The 22,762-nt window shown below is 52.0% G+C and overlaps 2 protein-coding genes across 4 annotated transcripts; one reads left to right on the forward strand and one right to left on the reverse strand.

Annotated features, from left to right (window-relative positions):
- Positions 1 to 801: 801 nt before the first annotated feature.
- On the forward strand, positions 802 to 4,015 carry DLX1 (distal-less homeobox 1). 2 transcript variants are annotated; one of them, XM_063162138.1, is made up of 4 exons: positions 802 to 1,407; positions 1,917 to 2,116; positions 2,468 to 2,621; positions 2,962 to 4,015. In XM_063162138.1, the coding sequence occupies exons 1-4, from the start codon at positions 1,095 to 1,097 to the stop codon at positions 3,030 to 3,032; spliced, it is 738 nt and encodes a 245-aa protein (XP_063018208.1). In that variant the 5' UTR covers positions 802 to 1,094; the 3' UTR covers positions 3,033 to 4,015. The 2 variants fall into 2 exon arrangements, with proteins under 2 accessions (XP_063018208.1, XP_063018207.1); XM_063162137.1 differs by lacking the exon at positions 2,962 to 4,015 and having other exon boundaries at positions 803 to 1,407; positions 2,468 to 2,877.
- Positions 4,016 to 10,401: 6,386 nt separating this feature from the next.
- DLX2 (distal-less homeobox 2) lies at positions 10,402 to 12,546 on the reverse strand. Of its 2 annotated transcripts, none has more exons than XM_063161371.1 (3): positions 12,184 to 12,546; positions 11,798 to 11,982; positions 10,402 to 11,525 (listed from the first exon to the last, which is right to left on the reverse strand). In XM_063161371.1, the coding sequence occupies exons 1-3, from the start codon at positions 12,506 to 12,508 to the stop codon at positions 11,211 to 11,213; spliced, it is 825 nt and encodes a 274-aa protein (XP_063017441.1). In that variant the 5' UTR covers positions 12,509 to 12,546; the 3' UTR covers positions 10,402 to 11,210. The 2 variants fall into 2 exon arrangements, with proteins under 2 accessions (XP_063017441.1, XP_063017440.1); XM_063161370.1 differs by having other exon boundaries at positions 11,798 to 11,985.
- Positions 12,547 to 22,762: the final 10,216 nt, after the last annotated feature.

Here is a 22,762-nt window from a genome sequence, read left to right on the forward strand (position 1 = left end):
TGCGTATGAAAATTAAACATCAGTGTTATGCTAATGGGGCCGCCTTCAGCTGTGGATCAGAGCACTTGAGACTAGCATTTAATCAAATGAATCAGTAACTAATACATCTGCACGTGTGAACTTTCACAAGATCATTTTCCTGTTACAGTCACACCGCAGAATTATGAAAGAAATAATTATCAACACTTTCTAATTATCTAGCAAAGTAATTTGGGATTCATCGTGGGCTTTCTGGGGAGGATCTCCTAAGTCCCACCTCATTTACCGCTCACGCACGCGGAAGTTTTCATTTTGAGCTCAAATGCGCCGTTGGGCCCTTTCAGGGGGACTTTGTTTGGTTGGATCGCTTTTTCCCCTTTACAGAGCGGCGGCAGGAGCCGGGCGGCGCGATCCGGAGGTGCGGGCGGCGCTGGGACCCGCGGGCCAGGGCCGAGAGCCGCTGCTCGCCCGCGGGGCCTGGCGGGCGGGGGCCGCTCGCTTTGTCCGCGGGTCCCGCCGGGTCTGCCGGAGCGGGGCGGCAGCTGCAGGAACCCCCGCGGCCCGCCCAGCCCGGCGGAGCGCGGCTGCTGCCCCCTCCGCGCCGCCTTCCCGGCGAGGGGCGGACAAGGGCGGAGGGGGTTGCGGTGCCTTCCGCCGAAGTCCGGATCGGCGGCGGGAGCGGGCGGCCTGCGATGGGAGAGGGCTCCTGGGCGGCTCTGCGCCGGGGCCGGCCGGGAGCGGGGCGGGCGTGCGGCCGCCGCCGGCGCTCGGGCAAGCGCGGCGCTGCCAGCCCGGCTCTCCGCGCTCGCCGGGGTCCGGGCGAGCCCCGAGCGCCTCGGACCAATCCAAAGCGATTATGCAAGACGGCGGACCAATCAGCTCCACCGTCTCATGAATATTCATAGACTTGGCTGAGTCAAAGCTTTTAGGCGAGTTTGTGTAGATCTACAGCATCATGCTTAGACTTTTCAAAGAGACAAACTCCATTTTCTTATGAATGGAAAGTGAAAAACCCTGTTTCGCTTAAATTGGGTTCTTTCCTGTCCTGAGAAACACAACAGACCCCAAAAAGGCAAGCTGAAGAGAGAACACACACACAGACCAAGCGACAAGAAATGACCATGACTACCATGCCAGAGAGTCTAAATAGCCCCGTCTCAGGGAAGGCTGTCTTTATGGAGTTTGGGCCGCCCAGCCAGCAAATGTCTCCTTCTCCCATGTCCCACGGACACTATTCCATGCACTGTTTACACTCCGCGGGCCACTCTCAGCCTGACAGCTCGTACAGCACAGCTTCGTCCTTCTCCCGACCGCTGGGCTACCCCTATGTGAACTCGGTCAGCAGCCACTCGACCAACCCCTACATCAGTTCAGTGCAGTCCTACCCCAACAGCTCCAGCCTGACTCAGACCCGGTTAGAGGAGACAGGTAGGTGCACTCGGCTTTGGGGAGGGGGGGAGGGGAGGAGGGAAGGCAAGGCGGGAGGGAGGGTGTTGTATTAAAAAAAAAAAATCTATCGGGGGAAAAAATTAAATTAAATTACAAAATATTAGTCAAGAGAGGCTGAAAATCACAGGGGACCAATACACAGAGCGCACAATGCTTGGCTGGAAAAGAAACCAACCCAGATGTGCACGTATTAGTCTTCGTAATTATTTATTGCGTAGCGCTATAAACAATGTATGCAATTAAGGGTAATTAAACCTAAACTGCAGCCTGTAAAAATAGCAAACTTTCGCTGGGAAGAAGCCTGGGCTGCCATAATCGCCCGGAGCCTTTGTTAGCGTTACTCGAGCTTCACTTTTCTTCCTTCTCATTATTGTTATTGTCGATGTTGCTGTTGTTATTGTTACTGCTGCTGCTGCTATTACTGTTGCTACTATTATTGCTATTGCTGCTATTATTATTATTTATTCTGCGTCGTTTGTTGTTTGTAGGGGCCGAATCGGAGAAAAGCACTGTGGTAGAAGGAGGGGAAGTTCGCTTTAACGGGAAAGGGAAAAAAATCCGCAAACCCAGGACTATTTACTCCAGTTTGCAGCTACAGGCTTTGAACAGGAGGTTCCAGCAGACTCAGTACCTGGCTCTCCCCGAAAGAGCCGAGCTCGCAGCATCTCTGGGACTCACCCAGACCCAGGTACAGCTCCGGCCCCTCTCCCGTGTCCCCTCCGTGTCCCCACCGTCGGCGTGGGAGACCACGCGCGTAAGGCGCACTGGTCACAGCCGTGGGCAGCGGGGCCCGGGGCGACACCCGTCCCGCCGCGGGGCGCTCCCGGTGCTGGGGAAGCCCCCGCAGAGCCCGCTGGAGAGGGCCCAGGGGCTCCTCCTGGGTGCCTTGGAGTCACAAAATAACACAGCAGTCGCGGGGGGAATGAGGGAGAGAAGCTGCGGGGCCGCCGGGTGCGGGGGTCCGTCGTGCCCTGGGAGGGATGGAGGGATGCTGGACCGTACCGAGGGGTGCTGAACCCTGCTCCGTTCCCCTTTGCAGGTGAAGATTTGGTTTCAGAACAAGCGCTCCAAATTCAAGAAGCTGATGAAGCAAGGAGGGGCCGCCCTGGAGAGCAGCGCCTTGACCAACGGCAGGGCTCTCTCGGGCAGCTCGCCACCCGTGCCTCCAGTGTGGAACACCACCTCCGCCTCCGGTAAGGCCTCGTCGGGGACCCCGGGCACCTACATCCCCAGCTACACGTCGTGGTACCCTTCGGCCCACCAAGAAGCTATGCAGCAGCCGCAACTGATGTGATTATATATACGTTTTCCCCTAATGCAAGCACCATCGGTCCCGAAAATAATTAAAATTGTTACAGGAAAAAAAAAAAACATACAAAAAACCAAAACAAACCAAAACAAAACAAAAAAATAAACTAAGTCAAATAAAAGAAATTAAAAAAAAAAAAAGAGGGGGAAAGTGAGAGAGAATTAAAAATAAAAAGAAAAGAAACCGAAGCAAACAAACAAACAGGAGGTCTCTTGCCCATCCAGCCATTAGGACGCTGCACGGTAGCTCGGTGCAGGAGAGCACAGATGTGATGCGGGCCGGTTCCCACCGCTGACAGCTGACGGAGCGGCCCCGAGCACCGCACAACAGCCTGGGAGCAGAGCGAGCGCCGGCCGCGGCTTTGTGGGACAATCAGAAAAAGATGTCTGGGGGGCGGGGAAGCCCTCTCCTCTGTCCTGTCTGTCTGTCTGTGTCTGTTGAAATGTAGGTCATTTATTTACTACTCCGATCTGACCGTTTCTTAAATTGCAAGGGGGAAGGAAGCTGTACAATTTACCAGAGCTTCTTTCCCGCGACATTTTCTGTACCTTTCACTATCCATCTGTATATTTTTTTGTTGTTGTTAAAAGGGGAAGATAGGGGGTTTATTTATTGATTTAAATTACCACTATGAGAGTGCTAGAAACAAACTCAGCTTGCTGAGTGTACTGCTTGGACGCACAGTTTAAACAAAACCACAGACGGTCCGTCGTCCCGTTCCCCCCCCCTCTCCCCGAATAAATCACCGCGAGGGAAGGATGCGATTTTAACTTTTACAGTAACTTTTATACTTCGCTGCTGTAGAAAGTTTTGGTCCGAATGATTTGCATTTCTCGAGTATTTAACAAAGGAAATAAATGCACATTGTTTGGTACTCTGAAGTGGAATTGCGGCAGCTGCCGGCGCTTTGCTGAGGTGAAGCAAGGCGCAGAGGACGGAACGAGAGCCCGGAGGGCGGCGGGGGGGACCCACCGGGAGGGCGGGCAGGCGGGCACACCCGCGCAGTCCCGGCGCGGCCTCCCCTCGCAAAGCCGGCCCGAAGGTGAAATGCACAAATCGACGTGCAGGAGCTACTCGCTGTACATATTTTATTCTTAATTATTATTATTATTGTTCTGTAAACATGTTGCACAAATTTAGCCTTTTTTAATTATTATTATAATTATAATTATTATTTCTGTTCTGTTTCGTGTGGCTGTAAAACATGATGCTTTGTGTACTGAGATCTTGACATTTTACTTGTGAAATTCGGAAAATGTGATAAACTGAGCTCGGCTGTGTTTAGTGTTCTATATGTCAAAGTTTAGTTTTATATTGAGAATGTTAACTTATTGCTTTGTATCTGGGGGAGAAAATGGAAAAAAACCCACACAAATCTTTGTACATAAGTTATAAAGTTTCTTTGAGACAGTAAAATTATGGTTTGGAAAAAGCGACACGCATGCTCCCTGTCCCGTAGCGCGGCCGACAGCGGGCTCCGGGCCGGGCTACGCGCTCCGCGGCGGGACGGCGGTGGCCGTGACCGGGAGGCGAGACGGAGGAGCGACGCGGCCCGGACAGGGCAGCCTGTCCCCGTGCGCCCAGCCGCGCCCAGCTAGGCGGCGGCAGCCTAACTCCGATGGTCAATCGGGGGACCCTCGGCGGAGGGGCCGCTCGGAGCCGGGGGTAACCGGGCGCAGCTGCTGGGGCGGGAAGGGGATGTGCTCAAGCCGGGAGAGCCCCGGCCCCCGTCCCAACAGCCGAGCCGGCTGCCCGCCCAGGCGTTCCCCGGGAGGCGAAGCTGTGCCGGTACCGCCGCGGTCATCCAGCCCCGGACCGAGCCGTGCCCGCTCCCGGGCTGGCTCAGCGCCGGCACAACCGGTGGCTATTGCTGAGGCGGATAAAGCGCTGCAGAGCGGAGCAGTCGGCAGCTGCTGGGCTCGGCCGGCTGTCCGTGCGCGTCCCTGCGCGGGGGATCGGCTGTGCAGCCCCGCGGGGGCCGCGCTCACTCGGCCCGAGGTACGCGCCCACTCCCCGGGGCGCGGCGGTGCAGCATCCTCCCCGGCGCACAGGCGGCCCGCGGGGAGCGGGATCGCACACGGCAAACGCCCGCGTTTCCCGCAGTGCCGCGGCCCGAGCCTGCTCCCGAGCGGCCCGAAGTGCCGAGCGAGCCGGAGGGCTCCGCGGCCGCGCAGCGCCCCAGGAGCCACACAGCTCCCGCGGCGGCTCTGCCGCTGACCAAACGCCTCCGACCGGGCCAAAGAGGGGTGGTCAAGCAGCTCGGAGGGCTTTAAAGATATATCAGCTTCTCCTAATTCAATAATGTCTTGCTAACAGTTCAAATAGAGAAATTATCAGTTTTCTCTCAGCGAGGCGGTCTTGAGTTAGAGGCTATTATAATTGTACATTTGAAAATGTTAATCTCAATACAGGCCTAATTAATTCTGCCTTGTTGCTGACAAGTAGTTCATCAAATATCTGATTCGAAGATTTTCATAATGAGGATATTAATTAAACTATGAATAATCCAAAGGTGCTTATATTGAAACAATACCTCATTACAATGATTAAGCTCTGATTTCGAATATTATACCTTTACCAATTGTCACCCGGCAAATACAACCTTATGGATGTGCCCGTAAATGGCAAAATGTAATTTTGGGATATATTTTTCCTTGTTGGGGAAAAAAAAAAAAAGTGCCCCTCATTTTCAAACACTTCTGAAATAGGTTACACACAGCTTAATGATGATCAAAATGACTCTTTTCTGCAAAAAAAGACCCCAAAGTGCGCGTACAGCTGCAAACCCAAGAGGGTCAGCATCATTTCACTGTATTCTCTTCTTGATTACAAGCCGAGCCCATCAAACACAACATAATTACAGTAATTTCAGGTTTATTTATTCTAATGCAGTTTCCCCATCTCTCTGGTAATTATGAGCAATTTTTTCGCCCAGGGAATCTTTTTGCATTAACAAAAGAGATAACGCACTGAAAGCCAAATTTGCTGTGCATTGAGAAAAGCGAAGAAAAAAAAAATAAAATAGGTGCGAGCTGCCATCTCTGCAATTCTCCTATATTGGAGCTCTGCAAATTGCTTGCAGGTGTATGGAGCAGAGCTGTCAATAGGAAGGGGCTTCCAAATTAGCAAATGCACAATGTTGAAGTAATGAAGACAGACTTAGCAAAATTGCCAAACAACAGATACCTCTTTAATATCTTCCACCCAAAAAGAAAAAGGGAAAAAAAATCCCCTTGGAGTGTCCCTGCGAACCCCCTTGAATAGCTGGGGATGTTGTACATGTGTCAATCTAATTGCAGAGCACAGAGCGGCCCCTGAAACTAGAAAAAAAAAAATCAAATATCAGAGCCCAAGCCCGTTTGCATTGGGAATTTGCTCCCTTCGTTTGACAGAGGGGGATAAGAAATCCCCGCCGCCGCCCGCTCCGCTCTCCCCGCTGCCGCCCTCCTAACCCCGCTCCTGCCGCCACCGCCACTCTCATGCCAGTGAAAAAGTGCCATGTCCCCCTCCGCACCGGCGCCTTTCCCGCCCGCCTTCCGGCTCCGGACCGGGCAGTAACGCTCCCCTTCGCAAGGGACCGACACACGCACACCACGAAACCACGGCCGAGAACGAGCGCCCGCGGGCGCCGGCAGCCCCTGGCAGTCCCGGGCGGCGAGTGCCCCGCGCCGCAGTGCCCGCGCCGGGCTCCGCGCTGCGCCCGGCTCGGCCCGCGGGGCGCCCCGGCACGGCTCGGCTCGGCTCGGCCGTGCGCGGCATCCCCGTCGCCCGACCCGCGGCCCCGCTCCCTTCCTCGCCCCGGTGCCGCCGGCGGGCAGTTTGCGGGGAGACTGGGTCGGCGGAGCCGCCGCCGGTAATTCCCCCCCTCTCCCGGCCCGCGCCCCGCACACTCACCTACCCCCGCGAGAAAGGAGCCTGTGTCGCCACCCTTACCTTCCGCCTCAGTCCCTGAGGCTCTGGGCACAAGTCTTTGCTTTACAACCAAACCAAAGGACCGAACGCGGCTTTTTGCTACGAAAGTTAGAAGAACGAGAGAGCGTGAGAGAGAGGGAGAGGATCGGGGAGGGAGAAAGAAAGCGAAAAAAAAAAAAAAAAGAAGCCGAGCACAATAATAATATCCTGAGAGTGCAAATGTGGATTGAGATCCCCCAGAGATGCACATGCCTCTGAGCGCAGCAGCCTTTTTGCAGCTCTGCTCTTGCAGAATATGACTGAAATTTTCTGCTATATAGCCTCTGTCTTTATAGCTGATGAAAAAAATTGCAGATTATTAGCATAAATGTTTACTCTTCATTACGCTGATGACATTGTGCACTCGAGATCTTGGTAATCTTTGGGAAAATTATGAGTAATTTTTAAAAATTTTAAAGCAGCAGCAGTTACCATGCAATTCAGGCTAATTCTGCGTAGGCTCCGAACGGATATAATTATCGAGGAGTCAAGATGTTATGCTAAAAACTATGCATTGATATTCCCATTTATTATGTACATACAACTTTGACAATGTTGATGCTTGAAATAGCAGGAAATTGTCTTGCGCAAAAATTACAGTCCATATTAGGACATGTGAAATTGCGAAGAATTATATAGTAATTGCAGGCTTTCAGATGGGAGAGCCAGAATGCTCAAACTAGTGCAAATGTGGATAAAATTACAGATCAGAGCAAAAATTAGGGAAAAAAGGGGTCTGGGATTTTTCAAGTTGGCTATAGGATTCCGGAAGTGTCTAATGCCACATGATTGCTGCAGCTTTAGGGGAGACATTCATGCCTCAAATAACTCCTTTTGCCAGAGCCGCTTTAATTGAATTTCTCGTGCTTTCTCTTTTCACCGGGCAAATGAGTAAATTGCCTCCCCACGGTACAAGCCCGGCCGGCCCCGCCCGTGCTCCGGGGGGGGCAGAGGGTGCCCCCTCGGCCGGGCGGCTGCCGTGCCGCCCTCCCGGACCAGGCTGGTGGCGGAACCGTCACTTACCCCGGTCGCCCCCCCGGGACCGGCCCCGCTCAGCCTCTCCCCCGGCCCGGAGCCGGGACCAGGCCCGGCGGGGGGCGGCAGGGGGAACCTCGGCGCTGGGACGTGGGGTAGAATGGTCCCAGAACCCCCGGCAGGCTCCCTCCCCCGCTCAGCGTCCCTTCCCGGAGGGCTGCGGGGGCCGGGGCATCTCTCGCCCCCCGGTTTTCCTGCTCCCCGCGGCTTTGGCCGGCTCCGGGAGGCCGGTCCCCGTGCAGCTTGTGAGGGGGATCGCGGTTCTCAGCGGTGCCTGCCCCGTCCCATCGGACGGGAAAAGAGCAGGAGAAAACAGGTTACAAACAGACGCATATCTCTATACGTGTGCATTTGCGGGGCGTGCGGGAGCGGCACCGCGCCTCTGCATCCGCCGCCGTCGCCGACCCCCGCACGGCGTGAGCCGCATCTGGGATGCGAACAGCGGGGGAGATACGGACCCTGGGAGGGCTCTGGGGGATACGGGGACGAAAAACCCTATCGCATACACTGAGTGCGGACAGCCCAGAGAGGACTGTACCAGCAGAGAGCAAATAAATAGTAATAAATAAATAAAAAATTACTAAATAACAGAAAGAAAGCGCGGAGGCTCCCGTACTGGGTGTGGTGTGCTCTGCTCCCCTACCGCTGGTAGCGTTCCCCCGTTGGGTAGGTCCCTGTCCCAGGGACGCCACGTAGCTGTCGGCATCCTGCCAGACCCCACGGGACCGAGCAACACCCCGAACCGCAATGCTACATCGGACTGGAGACACCGGGCCAGGAGAGACCGGCGCGCAGATGTTTGGGGGGAACTTTATTTAACTGCGAGAAGCGCCTTTGGAAGCGGTGGGGGACAGGGAGGGAACGGGAATCATCTCCGTCCCGATCGTGGCCGGCGCCCACGGCTTCCTCGTGCATCCCAGACGACTGATTTAGCAAAACTTGTCACCTGCCCATGGCGTGTATCCCACTTTTCCCCCCGTTCCCCCCCAGCAGCCGTAGCCCGCGGGAACACCGCGCTGCCGGGAGCACAGCTCCTGCGGGACCACGGGGCCGCGGGGCTCCACGGTGCTGCTCGCCGCGCTGCCGCCCCGCTCCGGCCTCGCCGCCCCGGCGCTTCGCCCTCCGCCAGCGGGGAAGTTTCTGATCCCCGGTCCGAGCGGGCGACTGAGGCCACTGCCACCAGTGGCCCGCGGCCGGCAGGAGGGTGAAGGAGGGGAGGGATACGGGATGAGTCGGCCCCGCTGTTTCTTGGGACGGTTCTGGACTCTTGTCCCCATCCTCGCCGCCGGGTCAGAGTCGGCACTGGAGGGCAGATCCTCTTTCCCCTTTGTCTCTCCCACTCCCTCTTCTCGCTTTCTTTGCACCCGACTCTCCTCTTCCAACATCCCCCCGTCATTCTTCGCTTTTCTTCATGCCTCCTTCGACCTCCGCCTCCCCTTGCCCCCAAGCTTTCCCCAAGCTCTCAGAAGCAATCTGCCCTCCCGCTTTCCCCCCTTCTTTCCCCCTCCCTCTTTTCCCCCTTCTTTCCCCCTTCCTCCCGACGTGTCTCCTTGTGAGGCCGCCCCCCTCCGCCTTCCCCGGCCCCGCCCGAGCTCCCCATGCCAAGGAAGAGCCTCGGCCAGGCTGGCCATTCCCGACCCCGGGCAAGCTGGCCTGAGCCTTCTTGTCTGCAATGGGATCTTCATCACGGCTCTCTCTCTCCGTGTCCCCTCCAAGAATGGCGGGGTCCTCGTGGTAATGGAGGCCAGGGATCCCTTCCTTCCGCCGCTTTTGCATCTCCAGCAGCAGCGCCTCCAGGGGTGCAGCCCATAGGGGTGTGCCCTCAGAGTTACAGCTTGGGGGGCACAGCCGGGAGGGGACATCCCGGGCGGGGCGGCCCCAAAGGGTGCAGCAAAGGCCATCAAAGTGAGGTTCAGCTCAGAGGGGCGCAAGGGAGCGTTCCAGAGGGGTCCAGCCCTCGAAGGATGCATCCCATGAAGCTGCAACTTGGACGGGGTGCTGCCTGGAAAGGGGTTCAGCCTGGAGGGATGCTGCCCTTACGAGGCACATCCCAGAGGATTTCGGCTAGGCGGGATGAAGCTGAAGGGCTGCATCCCAAAGGGGAACATCTTGAGGGGTCCAGTCCTCAAGGGGCACATCTCAGAGAGAGAGCAGTCGGCGCCTCCAGCCCTCGAAGTACCCCAGAGGGGCTTGGGGCAGCCACCAGCTCTGGCCTTAGCAAAGATCCCGTGCAGGTTACCGGCCTGGTTGCCATTGCCGGAGGGGCAAGGCGAAATGCCTCTGGGTCGGGGCTGCGCCCGAGGTGCAGCTCCGGGCACGGCGAATCCCGGGCACGGCTCTGCCCCGAAGCCCTCCGGACAGCCACGGGAAGCTGTGAGACGGCAGCAGTCTGTCCCGGGTGAAATGTCGCTGGCGCCAGCAGGCGGGAAAGGGGGAAGGGGGGCGGCTCTGGGCTGCTGCAGGCAGCGCTGAGTGATTCATGGCCTCGCCAAGAACACTGTCAGGGGCGAGATTTTATTGTAGACGGGAAAGAGGGGAAGGAGGAGGGAAGTTGCGGGCTTGCGGCAACTGTTACAATGGGGAGGGGGTGGAGGGGACGCGGCTCTCCCTCCCAGCGAACGCCCGGGTCCGAATCGACACCCTCAAATTTCCCCATCCCCCAAAAACTCAGCGTGGGCACCATGGAAACAATAATTTATTTAAATACTCTCTGCTTATTGTAAAAGAAACATTAATGAGTGTATAAGTTTTCCATAATAAATAACCAAAAATACTTTTTTTTTTTCTTCACGACGCTAGACATCAAAGAGATCAGGGGCATGTCAGTGGCTCGGTTGCCGCCGGCGGGGGTAGAGTGGAGGGGGGGCTGGAGAGGAGAGCTGGCTGCGGCTGGCGCCCGACGCGCGGAAGCCCCGTCGGGGCACGAAACCAGCCCGGAGGCAGCGCACGGGCGGGAGCCGCACCGGCACCGCCGCCTGCGGCCGGCCCCCGCCCCCGTTTCGTTCACGGCTAGAACGGATACCTCAAACACGGGAGGCTTCTGTTTTAAATCTACATATAAAAATTATTTATCTTTTTTTTTTTTAATCGTTTTATTTTTTTAATCCCCAGCATCAACGTGAGGTTATCCGCAAAGGCACCTGTCAACTTTAAAAAAATAAAAAGTAAAGTTAACCAGAGTTCTGCACCGATGGTTTGATGAAAATGCCGGGGAAGAGGAGGAAGATAGACGGAGAAGAGGGAGGGAGGTGAGTACACGTTTCGCAGCGTGGTTGTTTTCACGGCGGGAGGGAGGGAGGACCCCACGGGGCCGAATGCACACGGGCCCCGCCGGCGGCAGCAACGGGGCGGGACGAGGCGCGGAGCAGTTTCCTCTCCGCCGGGATGGCCGAGGCCGGAGCCAGGCTTCACCAAAACACCAGTGCTGCACGTCGGTGCCCCGCGGCTGCCGGGTGCGGCCCGCAGGCTCAAGTCTCTACTACGGCGCCTAGAAGATGTTGCCGCTGCCGTGGTGATGCGGGGGCTGCGCCGGCTGCGGGAGGGGAGCGGCCGCCGGCAGGTGCGCCGGGCCGGCGGGGGCCGGCGGGTACCACGAGTAACTACCGAGGAAGGCGGCGGCGGGGCTGGGGCTGGCGGTGCCGGCGCCGCCCGCGGTACGTGGGTGCGGAGCGAAGTCCCAGGCGGGGGGCGAGGAGGGAGACGGTGGCGAAGAACTGCGGCGGGGAGGCGGCTCCGCTGGGATCTCTCCGCTTTTCCACATCTTCTTGAACTTGGAGCGGCGGTTCTGAAACCAGATCTTTACCTGCGGGGAGAGGGGCGTCAGGCGGCCGCTGCCTCTGCGGCGCCTTCCCGGCGCCCAGACCGCCCGCGACGGGGCAGGGACGCGCAGCTTTCGCAGCCCCGAGCACTCCCGGCGCTGCCTCAGCGGCGCTGCCGCCGCGCCTGCACTCCCAGCGCGGGCCGTCGAGGCGCCATGGGCCGGCCTTCCTCCCACGCTCGCACCCGACTCCGCGGAGGGCGACAGGCCCCGGCCGGGCGGGACGCGCCCGGGACCCCGCGGCGGAAAGGCCTTACCTGCGTCTGGGTGAGGCCGAGGGAAGCCGCCAGCTCCGCTCTCTCGGGCAGGGCGAGGTACTGGGTTTTCTGGAAGCGCCGCTGCAGAGCCGCCAGCTGGAAGCTGGAGTAGATGGTCCGGGGCTTCCGCACTTTCTTCGGTTTCCCGTTCACGATCCTGATCTCCGGCTCGCAGTCTTCCTTCTCTGCTGCGGCAGAAACGGCAACCCCAGTGAGGCGAGGCGCCCCCGCCACCTCGGGCCCTGCTCGCAGCTCGGCATCACCGCCCTCCCCGTCGGGGCGACCCGCCGGGAGCGAGCGCTCTCCCGGCCCACCCCGTGTCCGGAGCCCCCATCGCCGCCTCGCCAGGCTCACCGAGCCGTCCCCCTCGCGGGGCTCGGACGTACCAGAGTCATTGTTGGCCGGGGAGGCCCTGCTGCCGTAGGGCCCGTAGGAGCCGTAGGCGCCCCCGTAACCCACGTCGTAGGCGGCCTTGGCAGAGTAGGGGGCGGTGCCGCCGCCCGCGTAGGGGTAGGAGCTCACGGGGCCGTAGGGCGGCCCGCCCGCTGCCCCGTGCTGCTGGTTGGTGTAGTAGCTGCTGTCGGTGGCCGTGGAGACGGGCAGCGTGGGGGACTCCTGCGGCTTGTGCAGGACGCCGTGCTGGTGGTAGCTGCCGGCGGAGATCTGGCTGGTGTGCATGTCCGGCATCAGACTCTCCAGCACGCCCGTCATCCCGCGCCCCCGCCCGCCGGGGCACGGGTCGCCGCCCCGCGGCCGTCCCCACCGGGGGCAGGCGGTCAGAGCCGCGCCACCATGGCGAGCCTCGCCGCGCTCCGCCGGGGCGGTGCAGCCGCGCTCCCGCCGCCGCCAGCGGGACGGACTGTGCGCGCCGCGCGCCGCCGGGACGGCATTTAACACCGGTCACGTGGCGCGGCGTACGTCACCTAGCAACAGCCAATGGGGAGCCCGCCCGCACGGGCGCCCCGCGGGCTCGCGGAGTGCGGGACGGGAGCGGCGCCGGGCGTGGGGACGAGCGGCCGCGGGGCCGCCGGGACCGGGACCTTCCCCGTCGCTGGGCTCAGGCTGCTGCACCTCTGGTTGGACGGGGCGGCTCAGCCCGGCCGCTTCTGCCGTGCTGTGCTCTGGCGTGTGCCCCCGTCTGGCCGTCAACCCCAGGGAAAGATCCGCGTATCGGTCCCCCCTAAACGGGCATCCCCACGCGGGTGGAGCTGGGCGGCCGCGTTTGGGATCCTTCTCAGTTATTGTGCCCCCGGGAGAGCGTGCACATCGCAGGAGATCAGTAACCCGCTCTCTGTGCCAGAGTGGCAGAGCTTTCCAGTGAAATCTCCGTAACATTTGACGCGGAGGGGCGACATTCTGCTTAGCACGCGTGTTTTGTACAGCAATTGCTGAAGGCGCCCACGGTACGTCCTTCCACGCGGCAGTCCCTAACGGCGCCTGATGCAGCCCAGGCGGGGCCGCAGGTGCCAGGCACCCGCGAGCAGCCGCCTGTCTCCCTGCCCTGTCCGCGGGCGGTCGCACCAAGGCCGTCGGGCCCGGTTGCCAGTCGGGCACGGCGGCGCTGCCCTTGGCCGCCCTCTGCCGGGGCCAGCACCGCTGGGCAGCAGCTGGAATAGTGTCTCAGGTGCGCTGAGTAGCGCTTCGGAACTGATTTTTACTCTTGTATGTTATTTTCCTCGCTCGACTGTCCCGCCGCGGAGCGGGGCCGCCTGCCAGGGAGCGCGTTCCTTTCGCTGGGAGAAGGAGCCCGCGCTGCCGGCGGCTGCCCCGGGGGTGCGGCCGCGTCCTTGCGGGAGTCTCACGTGTGTTCAGCGCGGGCAGGGAGGGAGGTGGCACTGGCGCGAGGGTGGCTGCAGATGTTACCACAAAAAGGTAAAAAGGTAACAAAAAATAAAAGAAAAGGTAAAAAGGTAAAAAAAAAAAAAATAGGTAACAAAAAAAAAAAAAAAAAAAAAAAGCGTCCGGCCGCCGTCGTGTTGTTCGCAAGGGCCGGGGTGCGTGGCGTACCTGGCGATCTTCGCGCGCGCCCTGAGCTCGCCCTGCCTCGCGAGCCCGCGCGTGCCCCCTCAGGCCCCCTCCTGGCGCTCGTCCCGCCCCGCTGCGCCCGGCGGGGGCCGCTCCCTCACGGCGCCGGTGCCGGTGCCGGGCATCCCGCTCCCGCCCCGGGCCGGCCTCGCCCCGGCGTCGGCCGCTTGGAAGAGGATTGTGGCCGGAGCCTGATCGTGGAATCTGTGCCTGCGGGGTGGCGGCGCTGCGGCCAGCGCAGGTGCGCGGGGCTGGCCCTGGTCGTCTGCCAGCGGCAGGTGGGCCCGTGAATGGGGCTGCGGGGAGGGGGCGCTCGGCTGAGGCGGCGGTGAGCCCCGGGCGCGGCCTCCGCGGGAACCGACGTGCCCAGAACCCGTGTTAACGTTATCCCGTTATCCGTGATAACGCCGGGACCTGGCGGCCGGCCCTGCTGGGCAGCGGGGCCCGGAGGAGCCGGAGCAGCGGCGGTCACGGAGAGCTCGGTGCCCGCAGCAGTGGCTCTCGGGCTGCTGACTCTCCCAAGTATAGCTGGTGCCTAGTGGGAGAGAAAAGCGCTTCCTGCAATCAGCACTGTGATGCCAAGGCATCCGCGTAGGACTGTTTGTGTCCATCGCTGGGTGAAGGCCGGCAGTCTGAAAAAGCAGCTGGCTCGCTCGGGAGAGGGGCAGACAGCGTTTGGTGGCTGTCAGCAAGCAGCAGGACAATCAGCTACCCTTCATTAGTCACACTTTGAAGTGTGTGAGATAGTTGAAAAAATACAGAGGTGAAAGGGCACTTCATCTCACTCTGAGGATTTAATACAGAAAAGGACTTACTTGGGAATCTGTCTTACTCTGTGGCAATTTTTATTTTGTAATGAAATTAAATAGTGCTATATAGCATGTACATGGTGATCTGTACAAAAAGTAAAGGGCATGATTTTTGTTTTGTTTGCCTTAGCTTATATGAATAGTGCAAGTTGTTCCTCATAAGTTGATGCAGGGCTCATAAATTTAAATGATATTGTCAATTGATAGCTGCTCCAAAGTCTTATGGCTTTATTGCTGAAGTTTTTTTGCTTATGTGGAGGCACAGACTTGCTGGAATGACCACTGGCATTTATTTTGCATTTATTTACTTTGCATTTATTCACATGACTGATCTTGTTGATCTGATTTTGTTATTTCTAATTTACTTGAACTTTTCTTGTGAGGTGGTTGTTTTAAACACCAACTTGTATAAATAAAGGCATGATTAATGGAGAGATGACATCAGGCAGCAGGAAGAAAGGAGAAAGACTTATTTTATGTGAGAGACAACTTGACTATCATGAATGTTTTACAACACACTTCTCTGAATCAGTCATAGTTTTATCAGGAGTTTAAAAAAATAATGGCATTAGGCTTGCCCAGTGTTTATGTGTTTTCATGTTCTTGTGTTGAGCTAATAATTTTAATTCTGCTTTTTTTGTCCTTGCTTTGGGAATTGTGAATGTTACATGACTGGGTAATTAGAAGGGACAGAGAAAGACTGGGGAGTGAGGGAAAAATTGGAGGAGAGTAGGAGTGTTTTGTGTACCTGCTGTTCATACTCGGCAATCCTGCCTGGTTTTGGTGTAATAGATCATGTGTTATTGTTTATATCCCGTGAGAAGGAATGTTTGTATGATACAAAATTACATTTTACACACGCTGGTCTTTCAGTTGCACGTGGGAGGATGCTTGCCTTGCTGCAGGGCAGTTCAGTGGTGAAAAGTTTTGGTCATGAAGTTTGTATGAGTATACAGCACTCACTGCTAGAGGCAACAAAACAATTGAGCTGGCTTTGTTGCTGTTGACTTGTTTGTTTTAGAAGCATCCTCATGCTGACTGTGGGCATATTTAGTTTATGAAGTATGGTAAACACAGTGTGTATAAACACAAGAGAGGACCATCAAAGTCATCATCTCCAGCTAATCTGGTTATATTAATTTCTTATTATTTTTTTAAAAGGCAGTTGTATATAATTCATAGAAATGGTTATGCTAACTCCAAGCTGGTATATTTTGTTTAATTTTTTTATTAACTATTATTCCTATGATTGTCTTCCTGAAATAGACTTTGTCTGAGAAAAACGTGAAAACACTTTAGGGCTGGTATCTTGACTCAATATATGTGGCATGGATTTAACCTAAGGATCAATGGAACAAGTTGTTATGCAGTGTTTCATCTCAAGTTTCACTTGAAGAGAACGGCGCTTAACATTAAGAATGAGGTTAATTTTTAATCTGCTGTATTTTTAAATATTATTTTATCCACTAAGGTCCACATTTGGCCATGCCATTTCACTTACTTCAGCAAGAATGTGGTGAATCCTAAGAGACGGGCTTATTATTTCTGATAATATTGCACAAAAGTAGTTGGACAATAGTCTCTACTGCAGTGGCATGTTAACAAGTATGGATTTCTTTCCATGGCAAAGGGAAATGCTTTTCAGTGGACTTCTAGTGATGTAATGCATGGTGTAGTTCTGAGTATTTGCCTTAATAATTGAAGAGTAATATAATCATGTGCCAGATGAAGCCATGAGGAGGGTTTATGCTTGCACTGTACCTATGAAATCTGGTATTACACTCGAGAGTGATGGTAACAGTTCAGTCTTCCTTTTCTGAGGGATTAAGTGTATCAGCTTTTGGGAAATTGTACGAATCTTTTCAACACCCTTCTGTAAGCTTGCTACCTGCTGTGCTTAGTTTCAGAATCCAGCATTATCATTTTCCTCTCTAAAAACTGTTTATTGTCTCATTCATCTGTACATCAGATTACTTCATTCCAAAAATCACATAACTCTTCTGAGAAGAATATGCCCCCTTGTGTGGCTCCCTGAGGATTCCTTTCTTAGCCCCTTGTTGTAAACAGCTTATACAAGCGTGACATGAGACATGGGTTCTGTAAAATCCTTTCAGAGTTGTTTATTAAGCTGTCTTGGTCTCAGATTATCTTTCTCAGTGATGATTCACTGGCAGCTCAGCACCTTTCTTCAGCAGAAACCTTAGCAGACTGGAGCACAAACTGTGACTTTTAATAGTGGATTAGTCTGGTATTATTTAGCACAGGTGTTTCTCAGTTGTTTCCTTGCACAATTTTGAGGAAGTGCACAGCCTGATGCATTGGAGTGAGTGTCTAATATCAGCACATTCTTGGTTCTAATAATTGCTGCAGATGCTTGGTGTGGGAAGGAAGGTCTGTGTGCAGAATGTGAAGGCAGTAGAGCAGCAGACCTTGTGGGTTTTGGGAACAAAGCAGAGCATGCCCGAACAGTCCCTCTTGCCTCCTTTAAGACTGAAATTCTACCTTGTTCTGCAGTAGGGCTCTTTGACATGTTCTGATCATCTCTGGGGCTTCCAGTTTTTTTTTCTTTACCAGATGTATCGTAAGTAATACTGCTGACAAAACCAAAAAACTGTGTGCTTTTTCATGGTGGTTTTGTGGAGTGTTTTTTCTTTTTCCCTTAATAGAATGAGATTGGTAGAATAGCTGGAAATGAATCGTTTCAGTGGGGTTTTGTGGGAATGTTAACTGGCCAGAGGCCAGGCAAATGGTACAGGGCAAGTGCTTGTGAGCCCACTTTATAGTGGATTTGAGCACACTCAGGTTCAGCCAATAAGAAAATCTTTGTCAAAAGTGTTTTTTGTGTGAATATTTGGATGAAACAAAACTCTTTAGTAAGAGCATGCATGAAAAATGCTTTCAAGATGAATCATTAGATAATTTCTAATATTGCTGTAGATGGCAAGTGTGAGAGAAGCTGAGAGGCGTATTTTGTGGGAGCAGATTTAAGCTGAGTTGATCAGTTGTATCATTTTGAGCTCTTGTTTTGCACAGGTAGTAGAGAACATTTTATTTTTCCTTGACTGTAACATCTGTACAACCTTTACCTGTGCAGCCTAAGCGCAGTTTAAGCAAATTTCAACACTGAGAATAACCTAGACTGCTTTGGTGTTAGCTTAAATGTGATTATTTGAAGGGTTCAGTTTAGTGGACAATGGTGTTTGGAGCCCAGAAATGCTACATCCCCTGTGTGTACTGGATGAGTTTTGATTTGTGGTGCCAGTGAACTGTCTGAGGTGCGAAGTGTGCTTTCTTCTGCAGGATCTTGTTTGAGCTGACACCTCCTATGACTGGCAAATAATAAAGTCTGTTCCTGGTGGAAAACATGAATGTCTTGCTTGGAAGGAGGAGATGTGTGTTTTGCTTTAAAGAAGATATTTACAAGAACAAATCTTGTAAATGGATTATACAGCTGCAGAATACTTGGGGCAAGTCCTATATTGCTGCATTCCCATCTGGAATGCTGCGCTAAATTGGCTCAAATTGTGGACCATGCAAACTGCAGAGACTCTTCATGGGAATACCTGGACATATGCCCTGGGATTTGGCACTGGCTATTCCCAGCCTTTGTAGGCATCTTAAATAGAAATGATTATTTGCTCAAACTTGGAAATTTAAAAGAAAATCTTCTTTTTTCCAGTAGTGAGAAAATATGCACATACAAACCTTAAAAATCAATTGACTTTGAAGTTTTTTTTTTTTTAAGTGGTGAAGTAAATGTGATCAGAAGTGAGTGCGTTGCGTGTGTTGCTATGACCTTAACTGGTGAAGCCACAGCTGTTCCATGAACTGGTTGGGGGACCTTTTCTTCAGGCTGTGTAGCTGAAGTCTGTTGTGTAAATATGACAGAGAGGGAGTTTTGGGTAGTGAATTGTCTGTGAGGAGTGCTCAATCTCATAATCTGCACACACATCTATCTTGAAACTGCTCCTCCTTGGAAGGAAAGGGGTGAAAGGAACTGTGTTCAGGTTCACAAGAGTTACTGCCATTTGTTTTCTTGTGCTTGCTTCACATACAATATTGGCAGGTGATTTGCACATGTATTTAATCTCGTAGTATTTTTCCTGTTGGCAGAATGCCTAGATCTGAGAAGTACATGCCTTTTATGAACGCTGCTGTACATCTAAATAAATTAAATTAGAAAGTTGCTTTTTACCTGTATGCATGTCTGTCAGGGGTTAGTGTTGTCACCTAAGGAGTTTAAGCACCTTAATTTTTTTTTTTCTTTTCAGCTTGGAAGCTAAGAAAATATCTGAGAAGGTCTTGAAAACTGAGAGAGCAGAGCAACTGCCGACATAAAATGGTAGGTGGTAAATTAGCTAAGTAAATTCTATTGCCTTCAGGTCCTCTCGTGACTCAGTCTTATGTGACTTTGCATGTAATTTGCAAAAGTAGTTGAAAAATTGATTAATAGTAATGTGAACATTAAGGTGTAAAGAATCTAAGTGGCCGCAGGGTGTCCCCACTGTTCCATGAGGATGCATCCTGCTAGGCCATTTATCCTGTAGTACAAAGCTTGGTACACATCTTTAATATGCTATTTTATATGTTGTACGTTTTAGCATTTGTCTTTATATTTCCAGTGCTTATTTGTCAGGGCAACCAAATAACATCTAGTCTGATGGAGGGACAACGGGAAAAAAGGAATTGCTTTGCTTGGTTTGCTTGCTTTAGGTCTGAGTTCTCTTTTAGCTTCCAAAGATTGGGTGTGAACAGGACTTGATTTTTCTGAAGTAACAGTTATTCATTATATGTGAGTGAGGTTTGGTTACTGAAATTAGAATGAGAATTTTTTTCAGAAAGATAGTTTTCTGTCCACTTTAAAAGCCTGCGACAGGAGGTTTTCATGTTGGCCAAGAAAATGAAGTGACTTATCTAAGGACTTGTCTGAACAACATTGGTGGCATCAAATTAAGGGATGACAGTATAAGTAATGCTTTTGGTCTCTTAGGGTAGTTTACTTCAGATATGGTTTAATTTAAACAGAAGGGAGGCATTCTGCACAATAAATGCATCCAAGTGGGAAGCTGGTGCAGAGAACAGCTACAGTAGTAAAACTTACACCCTGACTTCTGAGTAGTGTATGTGTCCCAAAACTCTGAATGTACAGTATGTGATGGATCAGACTGTAGCTGATACTGCACAAGGATATGTGCTCCACTCCTGCAAGTGTTCAAGCCTGGTCTGGTGGAAAGTGTCCCTGTTCACAGCAGAGGTGCTGGGACTAGATCATCTTTAAGGTCCCTTCCAACCCAGACCATTCCATAACTCTCTAAAAAGTATAAAGCATAAGGAGCTCTGTGTTAGGGCTTGGACTTCATATTTTACTAAGACCATGCTGTTACATGGAAGCTGATGCTTTCCTGAGGAATTCTTTATAGCTACATTAATGATAACCAGTTGCCTTAGATTTTTCAGCACCTCTGAAAATCACAAGATGTGTTTTTAAGTCAGATAGTATTTGAGATGAGAAACAATTACGTTTTGGGCAGCCTGTTGTGCCTGAAAATGAAAGCTGATTACTAAGTAGATAAAACGTTCACAGTGCTCTTGGAACCAAAAGGCTGCAGTTGCAATAGAGGGTGTGCAAGGTACATGTGGGCTGGGAATTGGTGCATGGGTGACTGGGCTGTTTAAGCTCTGAGTGGTCAGGATTTGTAAGGAGCCTGCAGTGCTAACAGTTGAGAATCTTGTATGGATCTTAGTGCTTGGAAGAATGAGCTACATTGCTAAGTGCACTGCAGCAAAGGAAAAGGTTACCTTACAAATGGGAATTTTTATGCTCTGATTGAAGAACTGTGAGCAGTTGCTCCTGGACAATGTGAGACAGCACATATTGGAGGAATAATTGCCATTTAGACATAAACTGTACAGTATGAGGGTTGCATGCTTGCTTCATAATACTCTTTGTGTCCCCTTGGTTGCTGTTTTTTTTTTGGTTTTTTTTTTTTTTTTTTTTTTTTTTTTTTTTTTTTTCTTTTGTCCTGCATACACATACCTTCCTGAAAGGGGGAATAATTAGTGCAACTTTTCAAAGAGAGGTCTAGCTTCCCAGAGGTTATGAATTTTCTCATTTTCTCATTCCCTGGCAGGAAAGAGGCAGGAGATGGAATATCTCCCTAGGTGGGTTCAGGTTATGTTCCCCATCTCATTCAATACATTTGTCCCTGTAAATGGTTAGGAGTAGGCAGCAATAAGAAATGTCATCTAAGGCCCTGTGTGTACAGTATGGCCACGATGGCATGACTCTTTCAGCTTTGTGTGTGGCAGAGGAATGCAGTGGTGCTGTGGTTGGAGTATAGCAGCTCTCAGCTTGCTGTGGTAATGGGGATTTGGATATTGCTGTCTCTGACCTGAGGAAATGTGTGCCATGTCCTCACATGTCCAGCCTGACTTTGGGAAAGAAAGACTGAGTGAGGAAAATTGCCTGTCCAGGTGATTTGCCTTCAGGTTAGCTGGTCCAATCTTGATAAAAACCCAGGAGCAGAGACAGATAGGAAGGTATATTCATAGCCATGTTGTCATGAGAAAAAAATTTCTCCCGGGAGATGGCACATTTCCACTAGGTTTGTGACAACACAGCTGTGCTGGCAGACAGACTCCAGCCCCCTAGGGGGTCTGAGAAGGAAATGCTGTCTTTCACCTTTCATTCATCCATCGATGAAAACCGACCTCTCCCGGCAAACTCTGGGATGAAAGGAAGCATTCCTTTAGCTGTTAACTAGTTGTGGCTGCCAGTTGGTACTTACCTAACATACCTGTACATGTTAAATTCTGTTATGATATCAATGCTTGGGAAGCTGGGGAGGGGAATGGGAAGGAGACAGCACTGTCATTTCTCAAATGAGGTGGGGGAACAATGTGTTTTAAAGTCCAGAGAGCTGCTGTTAAGCTGAACCAGAACTTACTTTACTGTTACTTAACTTTTTTGTTATGTGTGAAGAAGGCATTGAATACTTTTGAATTCTAAAAGTGTCCTCACTGTTCTGAGGTGAACTGGATAGAGATAAGTAAAGAGTTTGTGAGAATATCTGTCTTTTAAAAGAAAATGTGTTTTTGTTGATCCCTTGTTTACATGAGCTAGTTAGTTAGTTAGTTAAGGTTTTTAGAGTTCTGCAGATATTTAATAATAACTTGGTGTTGTAACTAGAAGTTCTTCAAAGAAATACCAAGCTGCAACAAATACATTACCATTGATGATTTAGTGAACTGACAGCAAAGGTAAGTAAGGCTGCTGTGCCAGCTTCTGCCCTTTTTGCCTTGCTTGCTTGCTTCATATGCTGCCCAGCAGTTGTTTAAGTGTATTGTAGGTAGGTAAGTAAATTGAACCTTTATTTTTTCAGGTGATATGTCTGACAGCTAGCTGTTTTCTTGTGGCCTCTCATGCTATTATTATTTTTTTTCTTTTGACAGCAGCTCATCTGATGGAGTCAATGTGGTGGTTTGGACACAAGTCTAATGCCTATTGTTAAACCAGGAAGTCAGTCATGCATAATCTCTTGAATTTTAGTTAATCTTAAAATATCTTATATCTCTTATTCTTTCTTATACCATTTTTTTTGTGGCAATGTGGTGGGTGTTTTTTTGGATTTTTTTTTTGTTTGTTTGTTTTGTTTTGTTTTTGTTTTCACTGTAAGGGTGGGTCACATTATAACAGAAGTTGTCAAGGATGCAGTTATATTTAAAACCACATTGAAGAACAAATGTGCATCATATGTGTTCTAAAAACAGTGATATATAACAATACTCAATTCATCCACACATACAAATGTGGGGCTTGCATTGGCAATTTTAACAGGACATTCAGGAAACTTAGTCTTTTCCCCTGGTGATGGTATCTGAAAGTGAAAAACATGCCTATATACTTATGAAAGCTGGCAAAAATATCTCTTTTACAATAACAATGGTTATTGTCTTGCATGCTTACTCTCTTCTAGTATGTATTATTGAAAATGGATAATTGAAATTGGAGTCAGTAGAAGCCACAACAGTCTTCATGAACAATATGAAAAATACTTTTAACAATTTTTTTTCAAGTAGCTTTAACCTGTACTTTAGGATAATATCAGGAATTCTGTGTCAATCTTCTACA

This window comes from Melospiza melodia, chromosome 8 (genome assembly GCF_035770615.1).
Source record: "Melospiza melodia melodia isolate bMelMel2 chromosome 8, bMelMel2.pri, whole genome shotgun sequence".
Classification (NCBI taxonomy): domain Eukaryota; kingdom Metazoa; phylum Chordata; class Aves; order Passeriformes; family Passerellidae; genus Melospiza; species Melospiza melodia.

What these genes read in the sequence shown, in the direction of transcription:
- DLX1 (XM_063162137.1), top strand. Translation starts at nt 1,095, where the DNA reads ATGACCATGACTACCATGCCAGAGAGTCTAAATAGCCCCGTCTCAGGG. An exon ending in GACCCGGTTAGAGGAGACAG is followed by an intron (nt 1,408 to 1,916) that starts GTAGGTGCACTC and finishes TGTTGTTTGTAG; the next exon opens with GGGCCGAATCGGAGAAAAGC. An exon ending in TGGGACTCACCCAGACCCAG is followed by an intron (nt 2,117 to 2,467) that starts GTACAGCTCCGG and finishes TCCCCTTTGCAG; the next exon opens with GTGAAGATTTGGTTTCAGAA.
- DLX2 (XM_063161370.1), bottom strand. Translation starts at nt 12,508, where the DNA reads ATGACGGGCGTGCTGGAGAGTCTGATGCCGGACATGCACACCAGCCAG. An exon ending in CCCGGCCAACAATGACTCTG is followed by an intron (nt 11,986 to 12,183) that starts GTACGTCCGAGC and finishes TTTCTGCCGCAG; the next exon opens with CAGAGAAGGAAGACTGCGAG. An exon ending in TCGGCCTCACCCAGACGCAG is followed by an intron (nt 11,526 to 11,797) that starts GTAAGGCCTTTC and finishes CTCTCCCCGCAG; the next exon opens with GTAAAGATCTGGTTTCAGAA.